At 41.3% G+C, this 26,485-nt stretch overlaps 1 protein-coding gene across 1 annotated transcript in view; it reads right to left on the reverse strand.

The window, feature by feature from the left end:
- Positions 1-26,485, reverse strand: part of FBN2 (fibrillin 2) — a 138,169-nt gene that overhangs the window by 77,373 nt on the left and 34,311 nt on the right. Inside the window, exons 7-13 of the mRNA XM_080973330.1 lie at positions 19,820-19,945; positions 7,681-7,806; positions 7,084-7,236; positions 5,296-5,529; positions 4,884-5,021; positions 1,081-1,200; positions 42-167 (exon numbers count right to left, since the gene is read on the reverse strand). Of these exons, the coding sequence (XP_080829456.1) occupies positions 42-167; positions 1,081-1,200; positions 4,884-5,021; positions 5,296-5,529; positions 7,084-7,236; positions 7,681-7,806; positions 19,820-19,945 (1,023 nt within the window). The remainder of the gene's footprint in view (positions 1-41; positions 168-1,080; positions 1,201-4,883; positions 5,022-5,295; positions 5,530-7,083; positions 7,237-7,680; positions 7,807-19,819; positions 19,946-26,485) is intronic.

Below are 26,485 nucleotides of genomic sequence, written 5' to 3' on the forward strand. Positions count from 1 at the left end.
CATTAAAAGTGAACAAACAAACGAAACAAGTTATCTCATACCAACACAGTTTTTCCCATCAGTAGTTAGTTCAAATCCAGCATTGCAAATGCATTGGAAACTTCCATCAGTGTTCACACATCGGCCGTTTTTACAAAGCACGCCGTTCTGGATACATTCATCAAGATCTGAGAGGGGTGGGGGGAAACAGAGAATAATAACAATATAATTATCAACTAGTTTCAAGGAGAAAACAACAAACTGCTTCAGACCACTGGGCCAAACCTCAGGTTTACATACCCCTTACTTAATGAAAATCATATTTTTCAATTTTGCTGTTGGAAAGCAAACATGAAGCAGTTTGTCAGTATGTTTGAATTCTGTTTACAGATCCAGACTTGACACCACCACTGTCCCACGACTTAGTGCAATGGAACTCACATAGCTAAATTTAGCTAGATTGTGTCCTGTACATTTGAGATGTGAACCCTATAGCTTTAATATATACCAAATATCAAGTATTTTATCTGTCCACAATCACTTGATTTTTTAAATGCAAGCAGATTTGAGAAAATCTGCTCCTGTAATAACACTTCTTTTCTTTCTTTTTGTTAGCATCCGTCTGTCTCGAGAGACAATAGTGTGTGCCTCTGGGGGAAAGATGAACCGCTGAAGAATTACAGCGCCTGCTGTGGCTGCAGAGACTGGTGACTCATAACTGCTACTTCCCACATTGTTTTTGCTGTGTTAGTAGCACTGAACTCCGGGGCACAAGCCCGGACAGTGTGTATGGAGGTCCTGGGCTGGCCCAAATGACAAGACCTCCCTGTCAGTCTCACTGATATGGTCCAAAGGAAAGTACAGCGATACATTTGGCACCAGCTTGGCTGCAGCAGGCGCCAGAAGGAGGTGTACAGGGTACCATCCAACCATTTTACGGACTCCCATTCCAGATTTGTGTAGGGTTTGTAAATACTACATCACTGTCACCGTTTGCTGAAAAGGCGATTCAAAATCGTATTGATAATCGGGGGGGGGGGGAGAGATCAAACTCAGGTCAAATATAAGCACGAGTAATTGAGGAAGTATTGGCCTTCTTACCAATGCAAGCCTGCTTTGTAGGTGTTCTCTGGAAACCTGTATGGCATTTGCAATAATAAGAGCCAGGTGTGTTCACACAGTCTCCATTAGTGCATGGATTTGATATGCACTCATCAACATCTGTTGATAGCAGAAAAGAAGACAATCAGATTTCACGAGTTATACAAAAAAGCTCCTAACAAGTACAATTTCTGAACAGAGAAATAAATTTCACTTTCTTCAGCAGAAACTGATTCAACACACTAATCTAAAAAAAATTGCTTGCACCATGATTCTCAGTATACAGTCGTTACCTAATGCAGCCCACTCAGTCTGTTTTCAAAAATATGCAGCATCTCATGCTTCTTAAATAAAAAAATAAAATCTAGGTAGAGAAAGAAAATAAAGCAATGAAGAAATATAAACTTGTCACTAGATTACTAGGACTGAACCACAGAGTTATTGTTTCTCCATCATTAATTTGCCTTTCTGTGTTTTGGAGATGTGCCTGGCTGCTGATTTTAGGATAGGTTCAACACACTTGGATCATGCGGAAAAACAAAGTATCAGGATTGACAAACATATAGCATCACAGCAGTCAAATGCACTCACAAGTCATGGCTCTTCACATGGAGGAGGCTGCCAAATGTAGCTTAACTACAGAAAAGCAACCATGTGAGCCTATTACTTTCTGAATATAATGCTACCCCTTGTTTCTGTTTATGGACATTTCCTTAAATCAACAACCATTCGTATTTATGATTTTGAATAAAGTGTTTTAGTTAACAGCCTGAGCACACACCTGGGAAGAGGTTAAGCAGCTGTTTATGACACAGATTTTCATATGGCATAATACTGAAGCATGTACAGTTAGCTTCCTTCCTTCCTTCTTTTTGCAGCGTCAATTAGATCATGCACAATGTCTTCCTTAAAGTGGGAGAACTGTGTGCATACTGTAATCAGCAGTGATCAAATGAAGAAGCCCCCGTCCCCATCTATGTAGGATAAACTTCCTTATTACAGAGGTAAAATGGACAACAGTTTAAGAAACCCATTTCCATTTCACCTACGTTGCAGGAGCTTCTGGGACTCTAATACCTATCTGAACAGCAGTGAAGCTGACAATACATTCTGAACCACTTGTGATTTTCATCTCTGTGGTGAAAAGGCAATAGTTTCTTGTCAGAGCATTCTCATTCTGCTCATTGTCTTTTTCCTTCAGCCTGTCCTTTCTTCCTGGGATCGCTTTCAAACTCTTGTTGCGTACAAAATTTGATGCTTCTTTTGCCCTTCTTTTTCTGGGTTAAGCCCTTAAGTTTTAGCTCTGTTGTTCCTTTCTGGAAACTTTACAGTGAGCTCCTGTTAGTTTGGCTAAAGCACTGGTTTTCTGAGCTGGCTGTAATGAGCAAATGGTAGCCTGTCCTCCAGCAAGAGTGGAACTAGAGGCTGCAGAGGGAAGCTGTTCCCTTCAGCACAAGATTATCCTCCAACCCATCACCCACAGTTTCAGAGGGGACAACTCTCATGACACAGAAACAGATTCACATCCGTGTTCCCAAGGCAAGCATGGAAACGGGGCTTCTCTTTGCAGGCTTTGTACAAAAACTCTCCAAACTTGTCTACCATGTTGCACTTCCAACTCCCAACTTACGTAGGGGTTATATTCCAAGGAACCTCGTTTATGTGAAAATGTGTATATTTGAAACACCATTTAAAAATCATCAAAACAGTTTCCTCAACCCTGCCGCTGCCTCACCCTGTTCTGCCCTCTTTTGTGGCATTTTCTATTCTGGGTTCAGTGTGATGCGCATGTGTACAGCCGCACACATATTGGACATGCCTAAAATGGTCGCTGTCTCTCTTTTCTCTCCCCTGAAGACCTTGTGCAAGAGTTTGCACATCAAGCTGCTAATAAATTTTTACTCAATGTAAATGAAATCACATATAAAGAGGATTCCAAGTTATTTGCCCACACCAGTGAAAAGTACAATATAAACATCAGAAATCTAACCTGGCAGATTATGACAATATTCTATCTAATACTATAGACCAATTCCCCGGTTCTCATGCAAAACCCCCAGCTTAATTTCACACACCACTTACTTTTGAGCATGTAGTTGAGAAAACTGCAGCAAAGCCATACACATGAAGCAATATGAAGAGAACAGGATATATTAAAATAATCAAATGTAGCAGCCATTCAGCACTGACTTTTGTAATTTTCTGTCTGAATTGTACACAGTAACTTGGGGATTCCTCCTCCCCCACAAACTTCCCTGTATAATTTGATTATTTTTCTAAGCAAAAACATTTTGCACTCATGCACAGCAAGCCAATGTGTCTCTGGGTTATTTGTTTCCACCCTCAGCAAGCACATAATGCCAATAATTTCATCAGAACAAAGCCCAAAAATTAAAGCGCTATTGATATTATTTCAACTAGGCCACAGGTCCTCATGAATGTGTTGCCTGTTATATCCTGTCTGTTAAATTCATATGAAAATAAAAGAACTTCTTAAAGGAATGTACTGTACTGAGCTGTTAATATATTCACGGGTGGAAGATATTTATAAACAACAAACATAAGACTCCTTCCGCCTCGGCATGGTTTCTTCGGAAAGAAAATGCTAAGTTTACAGAACATATATTTACTTTATGTCCTATGCAAATACATGTACTCTGTGTGATAAGCAAATCTTTTAAACGCAGCCAGCAGTTCGCTTTTTTCACTAAATTCATGTCTACAGGGAATATTTCTATTCAGATCAACTCGTTTAAATTTAGTAAACTCCCATATTACTGCTGGTGGTGGAAGGGAGGAAAGATAAATGTACAATGGCTTTTCAATAAGGAAATGCCTGACAAGAGTAAAACTCTTACTTTTTGTTGGAAACCTTTCTGAAGAAACAGAATCTCCTTGCAAATGCCCCCCACATGAGAACACATTGTCTACTTAGTGCTATTTTGGCTTTACTCTCATCTGCTCACTGTACCTCTCAAAGTACCCTATTATTGCTCAAATGGTTTTCCTTTGAACATTTTCCAGCTCTCTAAATGTCCCAGCTGCTCTCTTTAATGCCCTAGCTATTGTGGGAGTTCATTACAAAGCACTTAGTAGTTTATTTTGTTTCACTGGGCAGTCCAGTTACTGGAAAACTAATATCCCAGTGAATAGCCTTACAGATTAATACATACATTGTTAGAACTGTGGAGGTGGTTGCTAAACAGCTAGAACACACTAAGTAGCATCTTTAAACTGTTGCTTCCAAGTATGTTCTAATAATTCAGGAAGTACTGCCATATGATACAGCATCCCTAATATTAGATTGCTAAACCTCCAGAAAAGTGTTCTCTTATTAGTAGCTCGTTTGATCATCTAGACATTACACAGAGTTCCTTGTTACTTCCCTCAATAGTTTCTCTCAACCAAGAGCGGCCTTGGTTGGCTGCCAATCTGACCAGAGGAAGGGCTGGAGAGCAGAGACTGCTTAAACTACTGGCCATTTTTTGTGTGTGCAGTCCAACCATGCAAGATGCTCGATACATTTTGCAGAAAATAGAAGAAAACTAGTAAGCATTTGCATCAGTGTACATAAGTGTTTATAAGTTTTATATCAATATGGTAAAAATATGTGACAATATAATTCTTCATAGTTATCACATTAATCTACATTTCATTGCAATAAAGTCTCAAGAGCACATTGGGGGCTTTTTACTATTTCAGCATCTTTTTAGAAGACATATTTCAGTATCTCTGTAGAAGAGGTATTTTAAAGATGCTTACAGATCGGATGAAAAGCAGGTGAAATCGGAAGTTGCACTCACCAATACAGTCTCCATTTGCATCTTGCTTATACCCCATATTGCATTCACATCGATAACTGGAAATCGTTGGGATGCAGCGTCCATTTAAACAAAGATTTGGATGGTGCTTACAAATATCTATTGTTTGATTGAGTATTGCTAAGGGGAGGAAAAACAGATCCAAGTTCTATTACAACATTAAAGTTAGGTCCAGATGATCAAATGACTTTATTTTCCATAGTATATTTATTTTAACTTGCAATCAGCAGTACTGACAGTGGCAGGGGATACTCACTCTTTCTCTCAACTACTATATATACACACACACACACACACACACACACATACATACATACACACACACACACACACACACACACACACACAATCAATTATCCACTGCATGGAAAAACAGTCAAATATGGCAACTTACTCAGCCCTGTAATGATGGGGCCATTTCCTGTGGGACCTTGGCCACCAGTCCCTATTCCAGCCCCACCCACACCTGGGGAAAAACCGTTTCCTCCAGGAAGGGGGATGAATCCTGTTCCTCCTGGGCCATAGCCATTTCCATTTCCTCCAGGAAAGAACCCATTTCCTCCTGTACCACCAGGTCTGGAACCCCCTACGACAGGAATGCCATCTATGCACAGCCTGCGATATTCATCTAAGAAAATGAAAAACAACACAGAAGCATTAATATCTCATCTTTTCACAAGGAGGTAGGAACATACACCAGTTCATCTATTTTGGAAAATAAGATAATCACTTAAAAACATACTACAGTGGTACCTCGGGTTAAGGACTTAATTCATTCCGGAGGTCCGTTCTTAACCTGAAACTGGTCTTAACCTGAAGCACCACTTTAGCTAATGGGGCCTCCTGCTGCTGCCGCGCCGCCGGAGCCCGATTTCTGTTCTCATCCTGAAGCAAAGTTCTTAACCTGAAGCACTATTTCTGGGTTAGGGGAGTTTGTAACCTGAAGCGTATGTAACCTGAAGTATATGTAACCCGAGGTACCACTGTATTACTTATTAGAGATTTTGCCACCTCAATTAGCTTTGGGCACAGCTAATTTTTGCAAGGTTACTCCCAAGAGTTATCATGACAGACTCTATTGTCAACTATTCAGCAGCTCAAAAATAGAGTATATTCTTTCTTCTACCTTGTTTTAAGTCCCCCAAGGCTGACAGAAAGAAAAATATACGTCTTGCACCGATACGAAATTTGCTTCTGGAAAGGGCGTAACTTATCAAGATAAACCATAATTTCTGTACAGTTTTAGATTATACTGTTTGTATTCATGTAAATGTTCACAGCCATCTCCAAATGTGTACTCATGTGAGTAAATATGGAATTGGCCGCCATCACTAACCATTGTCTCCTAGTTCAGTCACATTAATTTGCTAAGCAAGCACTGGAGACAGCGGGGAACAGTCATTTAGAATAATACACAAAACCTCAGCCGACTCCAAGAGAATGTATCTATCCAAGTTATTTTATTGTTTGGAATAGGCGGAATATTATTGACATTAAGATTGTTTAGAAAACATTTAGGGATTGTAAAGGGAATAAAGTAAGGATGGGGATATGAGTGATATGGAGCCAGATCACTATGGAATGCAGGTGGTATGTGTTGGGATTAGCAAGACCAAAAAAAGTTCAAAGGGAACTCTGATTTGAGGGAGGTAAAAGCAGGTCACAAAGACATCAGGCATTTGGACCAGGAGAGACTTCAATACAGCAAGGCAGATAATAAATATAAACATAGAAAACTAGCATTTTCTTATGTTAAAAAGGCAGCTCTTTTAAGCGAATGCATTTTCCTGGAGGATTTCGGTTTTATTTCAGATGTTTTCTGCAAATTTGAATGTTTCTCTATTCAAACCTCTTCCTCCCAGGTTATTTGGAGAAATAAAACGAAATATGGGTGCCTTGTATCCTTCCAGTTCAATTTAATATAACAGTTAAAAATATGCAGTACAAGGAGTCGTTATTTCTCTATATCGAAATGAGCTATGATTGCTTTAAATAATCACGGCTTTAAAGAAGTATTTTCAATAGTAATAGAAAGAGGCTGTCCCTTAACAGTAACTGATCAGAGAGAAGTGCAAGCTGGGACCTTCATGTACTTTTGAAGCAAAATGCAATTATATTTTCAAAATTGGTGCAATATTATTCCAGTGATCCTAACTAAAACTGGGCATATAAAAGCACTCACCAGAACCTCTAACAGGACACATTTCCGGTACAGATCCAAGTGCCCAACAACGTCCAGATTCACAGCAGCATTGCATTTTGGTAAATCTGCCAGGAAGTTCTTGTGCGCAGCGACCATTCACCAGACTGGAGAAACATGTACCTGCTCTTTGATCTGGATATGGATAATGAGAAAAATTACTAACGGACTGTTTATATAAAGTGTCTTGTTTTCCAAACATCACAAATAAAATTGAAGTACATATAGTTTGGAAATGACACAATCTTAAACCATGGAAGTAGACTATAATCAAACTGTATAAAATTATTGCTGTTATTGTATTTCTTATCCACCCTTCACCAGAAGGTCCCAGAATCTTTTTTGCAAACACACCGCCATTTATTTATTTTAATGGTCAGTGCATGCAAGGATCACAGCTCCTTCCTCTACAAATAGGGAGATTGTGGGATGTGACCAGTGTTGTATGATGGCCGAAGACGAGAAAGTTAAGTTCATAGACTAGAAACCTTAATGAACATGTCCAAGGAATAGTAGGTTGGAACTGGTCAGCAGTGAGCTTCAAGACCACCCAAAGGATCCATAAAATAATATACTTACCAATGCAATGAGAGCCATCTGTCGATGTCACAAAACCACGTGGACAGAGGCAAAAATAACTTCCCACAGTGTTGGAACATTCACCAGCATCACATATTCCTGGAATGAGGCTGCACTCATTAATATCTGGAAACATAAGCAGATGAAGAACACTTTTAAAATATTTTTTCTTCCTTAGGAGTTCCTGGATGAGACTGATTCCTATGCAGCAGTTCCTGGATGAGATTGATTAGCTAGATCTACTACAATCTGTGTTCAGTCCTGATTTCGGAACTAAATCAGCCTTGATTGCTCTGACCTTATCATGAGAGATGGAGGAGCGCAACCCTGTTACTTCTGCTTGATCTCTCAGCAGCTTTTGGTGCCAACAGACCATGGTAGCCTCTTGGACTCACTTAATGGGATGGGTATCAGAGGCACAGTACTATGGTGCTTCCACTCTAATATTTAGGGTTGCATTCAGAGAGTAGTACTGGCTGAATACTCCTCAGCCCCCTGGCATTTGTGGCACAACTTAGGTTCAGGTACCCCAGGTTCCTAAACATTTATATCCCAGCTCATTTCCTGAATTAACATGCAGGAACCTTGTTAGTTGCCCCTGCTCCTCACTGACTGTCAAGGCTCACCTGACGGCAACAAGAACCCAATCCTTTAGCATCATCAAGCCTTTAGTGTGGAATGCTCTGCCAACAGATGCAACAGGTGCTGTCTCTTTTAATATTTAAATGGCCTCTGGAAACTTATCTATGCCATCATACTTATGCAGGCAATTAAGAAAATATCGACCTATAAAAGCTGATCTCTGGTTTTAAATTTGTATGTGCTTTTTATTGCATAAACATATGTTTGTTGTAAACCATTTTTGATGTGTATTATGAATACAAATATTTATACTGTGCTCTAACTACAGCACCTGATGTGTTTAGCATACGGTCTGCGCTAGTAAATATTGGACTTCTTTAAGTTCCCTGTGCCAATGTATCACACCTGCCACAGTTGTATATATAATGTTACCAAGCATGCTCAAATGCAATACAGCATGCTCAGTAATGACAACTAGAGTTAAATTTCACTACACAACAGAAAACACTTACAATTTGATTCTAGTTGCCATTACTGAACATGTAGAGGATCATACACGGTGTAATGTGTGTCAGGAAAAAATACATTTATATTTAAGTCTGCTTGTTCTAATAAGCATGTATCCCAAGAATGAATTACTCCAAAGTGACCACAAGAGGGTATAAAATGTATCCCTTTATTTCCACCAGGATCAGACAAATGTCTGCTAATATACCCTAGGCTAGAAATGAAAAGAGTACATTCACTTTCACTGCAATTCAGATCTCTACATCAAGGGTTTTTTCCCTATGTTACAGTCATCAAGCAGATCCCTGTATAAGCGAATGTAGTGAGAAGAAAAGGCAGTTTGTATAGTAGAATTTGTGAGCTTCTCATGGAAAGTGGGGAGCAGGGGGCGGATTATTTCTGGGCCTTAAACAGGGGATTAATTCCCGAGAGCATCTCATACACATAATCTTCCTGACAAGAGTATGTTTCACAGCAGGATCATTCCATGTTGCATTGTGTTGCATTGTGTCATTCTGATGCCAAACACACAGAAAGGGAAGTATATGATATAGTTCGTAAGCTATAAGCTCATAGGGGTGACTAAACCATTTCAGAACAAATGTTTTGCTTTTGTTCTGAAGTAGGGGGAATTGCTCATCCTTACTTTCATTCTGCATATGGCCCACAGGGCCACAACTCTTAGATTTTCACTCTACACATAATTCCACAAAGCAAATCATTGCCTACAAGGTGTTATGTGCTACATCACCCCTCAGAAAAGTCATGGAACCGCATTGTTCAGTCTTTATGAGTCCTGTCCTCAACTAGATTGTGTAAACCAGGCATGGCCAAACTTGGTCCTCCAGCTGTTTCGGGACTATAACTCCCATCATCCCTAGTTAACAGGACCAGTGGTCAGGGATGATGGGAATTGTAGTCCCAAAACAGCTGGAGGGACATATTTGGCTATGCCTGGTGTAAACTAATTCAGTCTTCCTAAGTCTATAAGAGACTATGCCAGGACCATTCCCACTCTAGGTAGTTTCTCCTTCCCTTCCCTTCTCCTTCCCTTCCGTCTCTTCTATTGTGTTCCACTGACTCCTCTCTCTGCTTGTCCCGTCCCCCCTTTGGTCACAGTCAAGAACCTAAAAGGGGCACAAAGCCTTGTTTACATGCTTTTAAGTAGTTTTTTCATATCCTGCAGCATTTCTCCTACAAAAACAGACGTCCCATTCCGTAATGATAATTTTACTATTTATACACCACACATCTTACTGGGTTGCTCCAGACACTCTGGGCAGCTTCCACCATATATAAAAGCATAATAAAACATTAAACATTTAAACAAACACTTCCCGATACAGGATTGCCTTCAGACGGCTCAGGGGTCGGATAACTCCATACCCTCCAACATTTCTTCAGGAACATCCTACCATACCTTCCAACATTTCTCCAATGAAAATAGTGAGATCCTAAGGAAAAGTGGGATATTTTGGGATCAAATCAGAAACCGGGATGGCTTCTCTAAGCCAGGGATATCCCTGGAAAATAGGGATACTTGGAGGGTCTGATTTTTCTATTTTTAACTTGACTGGGAAGGTTCAAGGAGGACCCCAGATTTCTTGCTTTAGGTACCTACAGGCTCAAAGGAACCTACAGGTGCATCTAGGGGTTGGCAAAACCAGCCCCTCTCCCCGGAGGGGGGCACCAAAATCACCTATCAGACTATGCAGCATATGGTATATGGCCTGTGATTGTGTTGCCACCTTCTAGACCTCTTGTGGAGGAGGTAGACACAAAGAAGGGCCTCAGATTGTGATTGCAGGGTCTGGGTCAGCTCTTATGGGGATATGCAGTCCCCATTGGTTCTATGGCGTATGCCTCACACTGTACTAAAGTGCACAAAGCATTAGAATAGTACAGTGGTACCTGGGGTTACAGATGCTTCAGGTTACAGACTCCACTAACCCAGAAATAGTGCTTCAGGTTAAGAACTTTGCTTCAGGATGAGAACAGAAATCATGTTCCTGCGGCGCAGCAGCAGCAGGAGGCCCCATTAGCTAATGTGGTGCTTCAGGTTAAGAACAGTTTCAGGTTAAGAATGGACCTCCGGAACGAATTAAGTACTTAACCCGAGGTACCACTGTACATGCTGTTTCTTTTCTTGCCTTTCTCCGTGTACTTTATTTTCCTTTAAAAAGAGAATGTGTCTTTTTCTGTTCCCTTCTCTTAAAAAGAAAAAAAAGAAAAAGAAAAGAAGGTAAAAGGGAGGGGGGCTACCAGCATATAACTGGTGAGAGATGGAGCTTAAAATTTTCATTGCTTTCAAACCACACTGTGAAACTTGACAATACTGCTATGCTCTTATACTAACCATATAGTTGTTCCTGTAGTATCTCTGATATGATTCTCACAAAGCAATGCCATTTTATAGTGACCTCTGGTACATGTAGTCAGAGCTCCTTGTAAATCTCTTTATGCAATCTATCACCAGTTAAAAGTTGCCAGCTTTCAGGTTTTGTAACGAACTTGGAGGCTGGCCCAGGTTTAAACTGGGATTCATTTTGTTCAAGCTTAGGCCAAGTTTCCACAAACCTTGAACTGACTTATGTTTTCCATTTTGAAGCTATGTGAAACTCTGTAGGGTTTGTACGTCTCAATCTATAGCCAGATGATTCTGCCTCAGCTGCCTTTTAAGTTGGATAAAAAGAAAAACGAAGAACATTGTCCTCATAATGTTCTCATAAAAGGAGTCCAAATCCTTGAGCCTTTATCTATAGCTATGGAATTCCTCACTCGAAAGGTGTTCAGAAGTTGTGACTGGTGCAGAATGCAACAGTTGCTTTGTGCTAGGACACTGGCTTTCTATAGCATTCTGAGCCTATTCAAGGTGCTAGTTTTTTGTATTTAAGACACAAATTATGTATATTAAAGTGAATACAAAAAAACAGCTAAATAAATAAACCATGAGGTCGGTGTTAACAGAAAGCTTGATAAAAAAGGCATGTGTTTCATCTGTCATTTGATGATTTGAACAAAACAAGTTTAGTTCATTGTCATGTTGTGTTGTGTTGTGTATGTGACAAAGGGGAACCACGCCAGGGTGAAGGCATCCTCCTTCGCTTGTCCCTGTGCTAATTTCACTTTGTTGGCTAACTTTTCTAGTTGGGCGGTTTCCCACCCATTTTGGTACCAGTAGCCCATGTTCGCTCCTGATAGGTCCTTTCAGTGTCTAGTTATGATGCATACAAAACAATATGGCTAATCTGACCACACAACCCTGCCCCCAAACACAAACAAACAAGCCACACTGCAACCAACTGAATGCAACCAACCAGGCTCCTGACCCCCTAATCTCTTGCAGTGCCAATAAAAATAAATAAATTTACAAATAAAGGACCTACCGACGTGATGCTGACACAATACCCTACCCAAACACTATGCAATTGAACAAAAGAATGTTACCCTCCCATCTCTCTCCCTCCCCATCTCTCCCTGCCACAACTGCATTATGTCTACGACGATAGTGTCTCACACAAAACATAAATGAACTGACTATGAGTAAAAAATGGTGATGTTATATGCACCCTACTTTTCCGTCTATAAGACACCCACTTGTGTAAGACTCCCCCCCCCCCATTTTGGGGGACTGAATTTTAAGAAAATGAGGGGAGATGGCCCAAAGCTGTTGAGCCTCTCCCCCCACACAGCTGTGGGCAGGAAACACTCCCTAGATTGTTTCCCGCGCGCAGCGACATCGGGTGAATTTGTGCTCCCTCCAGTCATCCAGTTTGCAGTAGCGAAACCTCCCCCGATGCCGTCGTGCATGGGAAACGATCCAGGGAGTGCTTCCCGTGCGCAGCGGCACCGGGTGGATTTGCGCTCCCGTCAAAGAGCTGGCTGGCGGCGCGGCGCTTCTCCCCTCCCCACCCCTGCCATGCCACTATCCATGTACTGGACGACCCCAGTTTTTTGACGTGATTTTTGAGTCAAAAAACCTCATCCAATACACGGAAAAATACGGTACTCTTCCTTGTTTATTTGTTTGCTCTAACACTAGAAAATCTTCAATAAAAACTAATTTTAAAAAGCAAGTTTAGGAACACGGGAACTGCCTTATACTTAGGCCGTTTGTTCATCTGGCTCAATGCTGTCTACATTGAATGCCACTAATTCTCCAGAGTTTCAATAAGGGTTCTTTACCACCAGTCCTGGAGATTAAATCTTAGACCTTCTACACATAAAAGCTCTACCACTGAGACTGCATACACAACTCTAATATTTTGTTTCTTGGAGAGTGTGCACAGTTCGTTTACAAACCACGCATCTCTCCTTCAAATGTTGCAGAGTTCTTTTGGAACACATAGTGGATGAGTATTAAGCCCGTCTGCTGCACATGACTTGGCCTTTAGGAGGTGAAAGAATGTTTAGCCATCATCACCACAAAATCTCCCGAGTCCTTTAAAATCAAGGACCAAGCCAGCACTGTTTTAAGCCAGTTCTGTCAAACAGTAAAGACAAACATCCAATTAAACACAAATACTGTCATACCTCGGGTTACAGATGCTTCAGGTTGTGTTTTTTCGGGTTGCGGACTGCTGAAACCTAGAAGTACCGGAATGGGTTACTTCCAGGTTTCGGTGATTGTGCATGCGCAGAAGCGCTGAATTGCAACCCGCGCGTGTGCAGACGCGGGTTGTGAACACTGTGGGTTGTGAACATGCATCCTGTACAGATCACGTTCGTAACCCGAGCGTCCACTGTACCTCTTAACTGAAAGAAGAAGAAAAATGAGGGTGAAAATGTTGTTAAGCGTTGTGCAAGGCGAGGGAGAAGAAGTTATATTTTAAGCATTACACCTATGACGGGACTGGACATGGCCATAAAATGGATAGCAAATTCCCACCTGTGGGACATTTTACTAAAAAGCCAGCCAGCCTGCCTGCCTGCCTGCCAAGCAAAACAACTTCCCTGCTTGTCAGCTAGAGGTCATCTCCTTTACCAAAATGACTTCAATGAACAGGATATAATAATTGGGAACTAACCTTGCCAGAAAAAAGTTTGAAGACATTTCTGAATAGTTGCATGTTCCCTTTTCATCATTTGCTGTATTGGAAGCATTTCAAATATATAAAATGTAATTACCATTTGTTGATGAGCTGTTTGTGTGTCTGTTCACAAAAATCCATGAACCTGTTAACTTATACACTGGTATAGGAATACTTAATCTGGGAGTGTTTGTGCATCCAAGTGGCTATTGCACTTTTGTTACTAGTAGTTTAAAAATCCCAGTACTGTCTTGCTTACTTAGGCGAATAAGCAAGAAGCAACACGTGCCAATATAAATTAATCTAATTTAACAAAATGTGGATAAAGAGTAAATATAGAGGAAAGTAAACTAGTGAAGGGTTGAGTAGGGAGTGGACAAGCCTAGGGACTTTTCCCTGTATCCCAAACATAGATAGGGAGGGGGGGAAACGTCTAATGAGGGCCAAAGACAAGTGACTTTCAGAAGCATTATAATACTTTTTATTATGTATATAAACTTAAGAAATGCTTTAAAAATGTAAAGTACCACGAACAAAATTTTTTTTTTATTTGTACTGGGTTTTCTAAAAAAGAAAAATGTGATACCCACAGAATTAAGGATTAAATGTGTATTTCCAGGAACACTGAGAAAATCACTAAGCCTTTATAGTTTTCCCTTAATACTAGACTACTACTACTACTACACTAAAGTAAAATCCTCCAGAAATAAAATGAAAGTCTTGTAAAGAGTATAAAAATTTAATTAACCTGTGGATCCATGAGACCAGAGTACAAGTTCTACTGAGTTACAGTAGGTTTTGTGCTCTTAAGTTATTTAAGCAATTTTGGTCAGCAAAGTACTGAGAATGTAATGTGAATACTTCTTCACATTCCTGCCAGGAAAAACGTTTCTTTTAAGCATGCTAAAGCACATCTGGTTCTTCAAGTCCAAAAGGTAAAAAAGAAACTGAAATTACATGACTCTTAGTTTATTTTCTTTTTTAAAAAAAGAAAAAATGGATAGTTAATGTCAAAGTCATACCATTCCTGTTAAAAACTGGCATCTTGCCTAGGTAAGGCCTGCAACACGTTTGCCCCTTTGCAATGTTTGATCTGGCTTTACATATATGAGAGGGGAAGGGAGTGAACTAAATACTTGCTGGTGAGATCACTGAAAAGAAAATCCAGATTAAAACAAGTATTCTTCTATTGACTGAGTTCTCATGCTCTCTCTTGCTCTTTGAGCCTTATAATAAGCCCAATTTTGTCAATACTCTCATATTTTGAAACGTTTCCTGCACTGAAGGAGCTCAACTTAACCCCTAAAATAATGTTTACCTTCAAAAACCTAAAGCATCTTTTATTAATTTCAGGCGCGCTTTCACAAACTGGTTTAAATAAATCAATAAAAATCTACTATCTGTTTTAGAAAGCTGTTCTCTGTGCATTTGGATACCTCTCAAGGTACTCATGACCAAAGTTTGCATACTAGTTCTTGAAGCCAAGGAAGGGGTTTTCATCTATGTTTGGATCCAACTGAAAGCCATTTTGAATCGAGATGGCGGACTGCACCTTACAAAACTACACTGATTTTAACCACTGATTTGAAAAGCACAGTGATATTTTGGTTTCCTAGAATTTCCAAGCAATTCCAGGTACGAGGCTATGAGTGTACAATAAAACAGAAAAGACAAACAACCCTTTGTTTTTAAGGAGGTTTCCCCATCCCATAAGAAGCCCCTCTGGAAGAAGCCCGGATCCAACAGTTGCATTGCCTGCCACTTCGTTTCCAGGACCAATGACTGCAGAGATTCATGGATGACGACTGAATTACTTAACTATTTTTCCACCCATAAGGCCATTTGCTTGTTGTTTTTCTGATTTGTTTTTGACCACTCACTTATTCAGAGTAGAACGCTATAATGAATTAGTTCAGCATGTACTCTATTCCCCAATAGCACATATCTCAAAAAAATGTTTTAAAATAATTAGCCTTGCCTGATATATATAAGTTCACTAAGTTCTAAAAACTCAGAAATAATTAATCATTCTATTGGTAAAGCTGCAAATACAAAATTTATTTTAAAAGTATATTTATATAGGTCACTAAGCTTTTCATGGTTTGTGGCATTCAGATTTCTTTACATTAAAACATACAATAGCTTGTTTTTCTAACTGATTCATGCCAGGAATAGGTAATGTCTGCTACACTTTCAGCCCTGTCTGAAGGTTTACACCCACCCACACCCCTTCCAATAAAACGTCATATATGTTAGGACTGTATGTCAAAAATGGCGGAATTTTCTAAAATTATTTAAAACGTCCGGGAAACCCTGGGCATATGCTAGCCCATGCCAGCCAGTGTTGCTTCTTTGGCAAATTTCCCCCAAAATAGCTTTAAAAAATCTTTTTTTAAGATTGGGGGGGGGGGGAGCTCAATAACTTTGGCAAAAGAAAAAAAAAGAAAAAGCAGCTCAACAACTTTGGGGTTCAGATTTTCACTTTCTGAAATATGGCAACTGCTCACTGGAAGGACAGATCATGAAGCTGAGGCTCCCATACTTTGGCCACCTCATGAGAAGAGAAGACTCCCTGGAAAAGACCCTGATGTTGGGAAAGATGGAGGACACAAGGAGAAGGGGACGACAGAGGACGAGATGGTTGGACAGTGTGCTCGAAGCTACCAGCAAGAGTTTGACCAAACTGCGGGAGGCAGTGGAAGACAGGAGTGCCTGGCGTGCTCTGGTTCATGGGGTCATGAAGAGTCGGACACGACTAAACGACTAAACAACAACAAAAATGTATGTATGTAAGGTTGTCATTATGCAGCTCCCACTAGGAGCGGGTTTGAATGAAGTCAGGATGAGGTGGGGAAGCAAAACAGAAGGCAGTTTTCACAACAGCAGTGGCCCATGGCATGGGAGCCAGAAGGGAGGGAAGCTTGAGGAAAGCAGGGAGGAAGCAAAACGAGAGGAAATGCTAGTTTAAAACAATGGCAGAGGTTTGAGTAAAGTACCTCCATACAATGGAATATTTGAGGGCTCTGTATTCTTTATCTCTCTCACGTGAGGCAGCTGAGGAATGGAAGTGGGAGAAGTTTGAATACAGTGAGAAGGGTAGACACTCGAAGCAAAAAAAGTAGGTGATTCAAACAACGGCAGAAGTTTGAGTAAAGCAGGGATGGAGGTTCACTGAGAGAGAAAGTGTGGCAAGGGGGAATGAAGAGGAAATGGACGTTTTAAATGAGAGCAGAGTAGAGGTGAAAAAAAATGACAGGGGGAAAGTGGTGATTTTAAAACAAGTGGTAGAGTTCACTGAGTAGAGTGAACAGGGAGTGATACTGAGGGGGAAATTTTAAAACAAGCTTTGCCTATAAAAAGTAGGGAGTTTGGAAAGGCTCTGCTATGTTAGCTTTTTAGTACTAGCTTCTGCGTTTCATCCATCTCAGCTACTCTCTTTGCTAAAATTGTTTTAAACAACAACAACCACCCCTCAGTGTCACTGCATCCCTGCTTTACTTAAACTTCTGCCATTGTCTTAAACCACATTTTTCATCTCAGTGTCTCTCCACCCCCACTTTACTCAAACTCTTTCATTGTTTGAGTACAGCAAGAAGGGAGGAAGACTGAAGGGGAGGGGGAGAAATGGCTGTTTAAAACTCCCCCACTTCCTTTCCTCCACTGCTTCATGTGAGAGAAATACAGGATACACAGCCCTCAAATGCTCCATAGCAGCTTCACAGAATTTATTTCACTGCTGGTAGGTACCATGTGTTGTCTTCAACATCTTAATGATTCAGTGTAGTAATTTAGAAGATATATTAGTCCTAGCACTGCAGCAATAAAACTGCAATAAAACTTTTGCAAAGCTAAGCAGGGTCCAGCATGGTTTCAGACTGGATGAGGAACCGTGTGTTGAGATTCCTGCACTGCGGGGTCCTTTCCAACTCTACGATTCTACAATTTTATTAACATGCAAGGACGCAGGTGGAGCCGTGGGTTAAACCACAGAGCCTAGGACTTGCCGATCAGAAGGTTGGCGGTTCGAATCCCCACGACGGGGTGAGCTCCCATTGCTCGGTCCCTGCTCCTGCCAACCTAGCAGTTCGAAAGCACGTCAAAGTGCAAGTAGATAAGTAGGTACCACTCCGGTGGGAAGGTAAACTGCGCTTCCATGCGCTGCTCTGGTTTGCCAGAAACGGCTTAGTCATGCTGGCCACATGACCCGGAAGCTGTCTGCAGACAAACACTGGCTCCCTCGGCCAATAAAGCGAGATGAACGCTGCAACCCCAGAGTCGGCCATAACTGGACCTAATGGTCAGGGGCCCCTTTACCTTTACCCATATACGTACAACACCCACCACCTGATCTTAACATTTGCTAACTGAACAAACTGGTAGGCTTACTCTTAAGCGTCTATTCATCCTAATGACACAGCAACACTTTTTCAGCATGGTGTGTGTACAGAAAAGGGCTGCCGAATACGAGAGGACGAAGCATAGAAATGGGGGTGGTCTGTGTACAAAAGAGTTGAGAAGAGGAGGTAGAAAAAGGTGTTGGAGAAGGTGAAAATTGTGTGCATGGGCAAAGTTGGATGCACAACAGGTGAGGGGAGAATGCATGAAAAGTGATGTGTGATCTGTGTGCAAGAAAGAGTTGAGAAAAGGGAGGAGGAGGAGGAGGAGAAGGGTAGAAGGAAATAATAATAGCATTTCTTGCCTACATGTTACATGTTTAAAAAACAAATAACTTGTGAATTCCACAATATAGCACAAAAGCCAAGGACATACCCACACTTGCTTTGCCTACGCAATATCTGTACTATGTACAGCTAAATTTAGAAACTAAAGCCATTTTCACCTAATTTGTTTCAGCTGCTGTTGCGCAAGTAACAGTCCATTTCCAAATTTTCACTAAGAGAAGATAAAGGATTTCTCATGGTGAAAATATACAACAGTTCTCTATTTATTGTTACCATTACCTTTATTATTTATTCCAAAACTGATTTATTTATGATATAGTTCCAAGCAAATATTTTCTCAGTGATAATAATAATAACAATAATAATAATAATAATAATAATTTTTTTATTTATTTGTTTATACCCCATCCATCTGGCTGGGTTTCCCCAGCCACTCTGGTTGGCTCCCAACAGAATATTAAAACCACGATAAAACATCAAACATTAAAAACTTCCCTAAACAAAATGTTTGTTTTCCTTCATTAAAAACTGGAGTTATATCCTCTGTTTTGCTAGCTTTTCTTCAAAGCTTAAGCAATTGTATTCATAGTTACAATGTCTGTTATTTAGCAGGAATTGTAAAGGAGTACAATTTTAAAGAATGTGGCAGGAGAGAAAAAACATTGGTCTTGCTACCTTGCCCCCCCCAACACTGTTCCCAAGAACTTAGATTTTCCTGTCAAAGTTTGGTCAAAATGAGCAAATAAGTTAAAACATAATTAATCTACACATAACATATATGTGGTTCATCTGTTCATGATTAAATGGATTTTCTCTTCCACTGTTCCTCTCTCACTCAAACACCTGTGCAATCAGATTACGTTACCTCACTCTCTCATGGTCAGCACGATGGATCTTCTTAGGTCTTACAATTCATTTAATAGTAGAAGAGGTCAAAAAAGAGTTCTTAAGCCTAAGGGAGGGTTTGGAATATTTCCAGAAATGCTTATACAAGAGAACGAGAGAAGGGATTTAGAGTCGCTGTCCCATGATGCTGAGGTTGCTTGACAGACTGAAGCAGGAAGGAAATGGAGGATGAAGTGTTTTGGCAAATTTCAAAAAACGGAGAGGGAATAGCTGGAAGAAGCAAAAATAAATAGGGTGCAAAGTGTACATGGCTGGCTTTTTCTGGGAGAAAATGAAAATTGGTGTTCCTATCAAGCATCCGACTGAATTCCTCTGTTAGGGTCCAGACTCTAAACCCCAAACTATGTCCCCCATACTCTCATTCCAATATATCATAAAACAACAGGCAGTGAACACTATGTATGAGGTTTTTTTCCCGTTTGTTACACTTACCTTCACATTTCTGAGTTGCTTCATTCTGTTTGTGACCAGCAGGGCATTTGCACTCATACGATCCAACTGTATTGATGCAATTTCCCCCTTGGCAGATTCCAGGAATTGCCTGACATTCATCAACATCTGCAAATAAAATAAGCATTTTCAATATCCTAAATGAAAATAAACCTCATGTGAATGCTAATACAGTGTACACTAATGTGTTTTCTTGCTGAGGGCAATGATAGTGTGGAATCTCCATCTCCAGACGATGGGATTAGTTACCTCTATGCTCATCAGTATTCCACAAATCCTGAAACCTTAAAGGTCCCTGCGATCTAGCGCTGCTGGCCTCCCAAACCCCGCCCACTCGGCCCGGCCGGACTGGCTGGATTTCAAATCAATCACCTGGTGAGAAAGCCTCACCAATCCCCAGCGGCCGGCCTGGGAATTCCCCAAAGTGTTGGCTACTTGTCCCAAGCATTGCTCCCTGGGTGAGGCTTTCTCACCAGGTAATTGATTTGAAATCCAGCCAGTCCGGCCGGGCCGAGTGGGCCATAACAGTTGCCCACCCTATGACTGGGTAAGCAGCCATTTCTGGAGCGTTTTAAAAGTTTATTTTATTTTTATTTAAGAACTTCTGTAACTTCTGCATCTGCTGAGTATGGAGAAGCTACCATCTTATTTTAGATGGACCCATTTTGCGTCTACACTATTTCCACATTACAAGGAATTATTCTATTTAAAACCAACTAACGAACAAAAACAATTCTAGTTCCAGAAACCTGAAGACACATAGATTGCAAACAATAAGAATTTGAAAGACTTTACAATGTAGACATCTAGCTAAACATTGTTTATTATAACCATTGATTGCCAAACTTCAGTTGTAACTAAATTTGCAGAAGTGTTTATACTTTACTGCTGAAACTATGCTGAGTTTATTTAGAAATAAACAGCCTCCATAATGCATAGAATAGACTTGATGTAAAGCCATGTGGACTCCTGCATGTCCTTCCTAGAATTACCGTTTTTTAGTTTTTGGTTTACAATATAGGCTGTTCAAGAGGAACAACACGTATAATGAGGGTACATTAGATCAATTTTCTTTCTAATAAAAAATGACTTATGCATTCAAGTAGTCTAGAACTTTGTTGTCTGAAAAAGCTCAATGACTCTGCAGACATTCTTCAATAGAGAGGCCAGATTTTTGTCCTTTGTCTGGATGGCAGGTGCAATGGTGAGCAATTGTTCCACCCAGAACCCCATGACACAGGCACTTACGTTTCTTTTTCATCTCAGCAGTGCTAATTCAGCACATTAAAAATCCTCAACACATCCCGCACCTACCGTATTTTTCGTCCCATAGGACGCTCCGTCCCATAGGACGCACCTAGTTTTTTGGGGGGGAAATAAAGGAAAAATTTTTTTCCTTTATTTCCCCCCCAAAAGCAGGTCGGGGAAACCAAATAAGGTCGAGGAACAGCGGGATGGCGGAGCTGCACCTCCCTGCTGTCCCCCGAGCTTGTGGGGCTGGCCGATGTCTGCCTGGCGCGAGGGGCCCTCTGCTTCAGGGCGCCGCACCCGCCGGGCAGCAGGCTGCTATCCGCAGCGTGGGGAGCCCTGCGGGGAACTCCTGCAGGGCTCCCCATGCTGCGGATGTCTGCCCGGCGCGAGGGGCGCTCTGCTTCAGGGCGCCCCGCCCGCCGGGCAGCAGGCTGCTATCCGCAGCCTAGACATCCCTGCAGGACCTCCCGCAGGGCTGCCTAGGCTGCGGATGTGTTCCCGAAGCGCCGGGCGCTCTGCTTTCAGGGCGCCCGACGCTCCGGGAAGCAGGCTTCTATCCGCAGCCTAGACATCCCTGCGGGACCTCCCGCAGGGCTGCCTAGGCTGCAGATGTCTTCCTGAAGCCTGGAGAGCGAGAGGGGTCGGTGCGCACCGACCCCTCTCACTCTCTAAGCTTCAGCGAAAGCCTGCATTCGCCCCATAGGACGCACCCAGATTTCCCCTTCATTTTGGGGGGGGAAGTGCGTCCTATAGGGCGAAAAATACGGTATATACAGATTTTAGCATGTTTAAATGGCACATTAAGAATTTTGCAGACTGTTATCATTATTATTATTTATTGAATTTATATATCACCCCATACCCACAGGTTCACAGACTGTTGATGATGCCTTTAAGAAACTGTATTTTTATGGGAGAAATCTAAATGTAACAAGATGGTGCTGTTTCAAACACTATCAAGTTAATTGTGTGAAAGGGTGAGACTGGACTTCTATTCCTAAATACGCCAGATACAGTTATACCTCATGTCGCGTTAGGTTCATGTTGCATCTTTTCAGCTTGCGAATGCAGCAAACCCGGAAGTGTATATTTCCAGGTTTTGCCATGCGCGCACACGCAGAAGCATTCTGCATGCTTCATACATGCACAGAAGCGCTCTATCATGCTCCGCGCTTGCGCAGAATCACCACTCTAGTTGTGGACTTTTTGGGGTGTGAACAGCACCCCAGAACGGATCGTGTCCGCAACTAGAGGTACCACTGTACACTGTATTGGGGTACCATTGACAGTTTTCCAGGAGGAAGATAAACTGATGAGCCGAAAATATTACTATGGAACACATAAGGTTTCAGTTGTGACACTTGGCTACATAATTCAACTTTCATACATTTCAGTAGAAATTCCACTCAAATATATTGGTCTGTAGTTATAGGCCAATGAAATTTTGGGATTCCAGTGAGAACCTGGCGACTGGTTGGAGGGTCTGACTGGAGAGAATAAAAGGGCAGGCTCAGCATTTTTAAGGGGCTTCGGAAGACTGTGAAGATGTGAGTTGAAGAAAAAGAGACAAGTCTGAGAGTTTGGAACGGAAAGCTCTTGTTGCCAGGGGAAACAATCAGTGTCCATAGGGGGCTTAGGCAGTGAGGAAGGAAGAAGGAGGACCCAATGCTTTAAAGCTGAAATCAATGAAAGCCCAAGCTAAGAAGGTCTGCAAGGACAGAGGAAGTCTCCCACCAAAGTCCTTTGGAAAAGCCAATGGGAGCAGTGGCAGACTTTGGGCTCTAAATTTCAGTGGTGCCCTGTGCAACGCAAATTTGGTACCCCCTGCCTCTTGTGCTCCGTTCTATAGAATTGTTGTGGTTCCCCTTGCAGTGCGGTGCCCAGTTCTGCCACATTGGTTGTGCCACCCTAAAACCACCTCTGATGTCACTACAGTGGTACCTTGGGTTAAGTACTTAATTCGTTCCGGAGGTCCGTACTTAACCTGAAACTGTTCTTAACCTGAAGCACCACTTTAGCTAATGGGGCCTCCTGCTGCCGCCGCACCACAGGAGCACGATTTCTGTTCTCATCCTGAAGCAAAGTTCTTAACCCGAGGTAATATTTCTGGGTTAGCAGAGTCTGTAACCTGAAGCGTATGTAACCCGAGGTAGCACTGTATTATATTTCAGTATGTTAGCTTGAAAGAAAAAAACAGCAAGAAGACTTCAGGTGATCAGCCAGTGATTTAACAGAGCTGGGGCTTAGAAGGGTAATTGGCCAGTGATATAGTATAAGGATACCAACTAGAGCAAGCTTCTCTTTAAGACAATAATTACATTAAGACAACAAATACAAAATGACGATAGGTTGGGCAGGAGGAAGTGCTGGGGGGAAATGTGTAATGTACTCTACCTCTTCGCCAAAATTTTCTCCTGTGGATTTTTTCAACCAATCTTTATCAGTTAATGAGAAAATAAATTGTGTTCAAAAATTATCAAGGGGGAGAGGATATTTTGGTAAATTTCTCATGGGCAGGGTGAAGGAATTTGTTATGCTTCTGTTACTTCTGAGGTGACCAAAGGGTACTTTGTGAGTGCCCTTTCTTTGATTCAACAAATCATCTCACTAATAGCTATGGAGTATCTGGGGTTCCTGTGTTTTAAAGCCCAGGGCAAGACGTCATAAGGGAACTCATCCCATGGGGCTTTTTCAGATTAGGAAGCATGGAGTGGCAGGAAGGCAGCAGAGTGCAGGAGAAATCTTTACTGGAAGGCAAAATGCATATACCACCCTTGGCCACCTTGAAACAATAAGGTAAGCTCAAAAATGGAAAATTCTAAAGTGCTCTGAGAATAAGGCAAAAAAAAGTGAAGGAGAGAAAAGTTTTGTGACACTGGAGGGCAGATTTCAGCACTGCAATTATTCGCCCAAAGTTAAGTCCCACCAGACACGTGGTATTAGTAACCACGTCAGTATTCCCAATAGCCTCTTTCAGTTCTTAGCTGTAAGGTACAGGGTTTGACCTTTAGCCTTCTGCTTCAATGTACACTCAATGCATGGAGGCATTCAGTATAAGTAGACCTTTTATCTGCCAATGTTGCTTATTCAAATGCAGCCAACTGTGTCAGCAGAGCAGTAGCTAATATTAACAATTTACAGATGTTGTAAGTAGCAAATTAATGTGCAAACAGCAATATATGAATTCTCTGGTGGCCACTACTTCTACAAAGAGTGTCTCTGTTTGACTCCTTCACAAGAGAATGTTTCACAGCTAAATGAGTTGCAGATATTAAATTATTAAATAATTAATTGCTCTACTAGCAGGAAACAAAAATAGGCTAAGTTTTCCTCTCTCCCTGCAGCGAAAACATTTTAGTATTTAAGAAACTTTATTAATCATTATCAACTTTAGTTTGATTTGTGGAAGAAAAAAAACAAGGGGGGGGGGGAGACAGCAACTTGCATTATGTTAAACTGTTCTATGGAAAAGAAATCAGGAAGTGAAATATGAATGGAGCTTTGCTACATCAGCAACTGAAGCTAGAGAAGCTATTGATATTTACATATGTACATAAATTAGGTCTGAAATTTGGTTGGACACATCACAATCTTACACAGTAAGATTCTGAACTAGCCAAATGAAAGCAAATATCAAGTTGATTTCAGTGGTTTCATAGGGCCACAGGTTAGAAGCCACATTGGTTTTCATCTCTGTAAATAGCTCTTATATTTTTCATGCCTCGCTTAATTTTTCATATGAAAAAGGGCTTGTAGATCTTTTGGTTCAGCAGAATACTAATATGAAATCAAAATATTATTGTGACCATTTATAGGTGGGAGACACTGACAGCAGGAGAGTCTGTCAGATATGACATTGTTCTGCCCACCTCCATGAATGTTGTGGTTCCCACTATGCCACCCTATGGTCTAGCAAACCCCACTTCACCAGAATCAACTTGAGTCCTTTCCAGGGATATAGAAACATAGGTTTCAGACATGAGTATTTCCCACCTCTGCCTGGATTCCAGCATGTGCTCATGGGAACTCAAAATTCCATGGCTACTGAACATGTTTCTTCTGCACTAGGCTGTTAGTTGCTTTTTAAAAAGTGTAACGTATTTGTTAACATCAGTGTTTCCCTAACATATGCTGATACCTCCGCTTCTCGTTCTCAGTGGCCTCATTTTGCCTACATTCTTGTCAGCACTCACCACCTGAGTCTGCTATTAGAACGAGTGGTTCTAGCCAGTCATGTGGGCAGAAATATTCACAATCCTAGTGGCATAAGATGGACTTGTAAGGAAGTAAAGCTTGAGTCCAGTTAATACATATTTACAGTGTCCTTTTACTGTAGATAAGGCAGGACTAACATCTGTTGTTTTCATCCCAAATTGAGTGTTTCTATAATCTTACAATGTCTAACCAGATGTGTTCTTAGAGCGATGTTTCACATCAGGGTAGTCTCTGTTGGAATTGCTTCTCATCTGTTTCTAAGTTGATTATAAATGTGTACTAATTACTACAGATATGTCAAACGGTCATCTCTTCCAGCTTGTCCTCTCCCCTTAGACAGGTACAAGAGAGGAAACCAAATGTTTGGTTTAAAGCACACTTTAAACCAGCGGTTCTCAACCTGTGGGTCCCCAGATGTTGTTGGACTAGAACTCCCATCATCCCTGAGCTCTGGCCTTTCTAGCTAGAGGTGATGGGAGTTGTAGTTCAACAACATCTGGGGACCCACAGGTTGAGAAAGGCTGCTTTAAACCTTTCAACTTTAAAGCCCACTTTACTGTTTATAGCTACATGCGTAGTCGGGCTTTTTGCTTTTTGTATTGAAGAGCAGCTCTGCCATACCACATCAGAAGCAGCCACTGAAACTAAGCGAAGCTTCCACTGCAAAGCAACATGCTTCTCAGCAGGTAAAGTGATATCTGTCAATGTAACTTTCTCCTCCTCTAGTTATCTTGTGGCTAAAAAAAAAAAAAGGCATGTCTCTCCTTCCTTGGAGGTTTTTAAGCAGAGGTTGGATGGCCATCTGTCACATTTGATCTAGTTGTAATCTAGACTAGGTGACCACTGGGGTCTCTTCCAATTCTACAATTCTGTGTGTATATGTCTGTGTTCTCTCTCTCTTTCTTCCGTTCTCACACACCACTTGTCTCCTGCCTCTCCAGAATGAAGTGCTCAGGAAAGCTAATCAAAAAACAACCCATCTAAAAAATTCCAGTAGAATGCAAACAATCCAGTAATACCTAAATCCAATAATATAGAATGTAAACAGCTAAGACTAAATGCCTGTCTAAATAAACAGGTCTTCAACAGGCAGCTAAAACCTAACATAGCTAGGGCTAGATAGATCTCCCAAGGCAAGGAGGTTCCACATCTCAGAAGCTTTCCTACCAGATGTACCTCAGT

This window comes from Podarcis pityusensis (genome assembly GCF_964106645.2).
Source record: "Podarcis pityusensis genome assembly, chromosome: 11".
In the NCBI taxonomy this organism is placed as follows: domain Eukaryota; kingdom Metazoa; phylum Chordata; class Lepidosauria; order Squamata; family Lacertidae; genus Podarcis; species Podarcis pityusensis.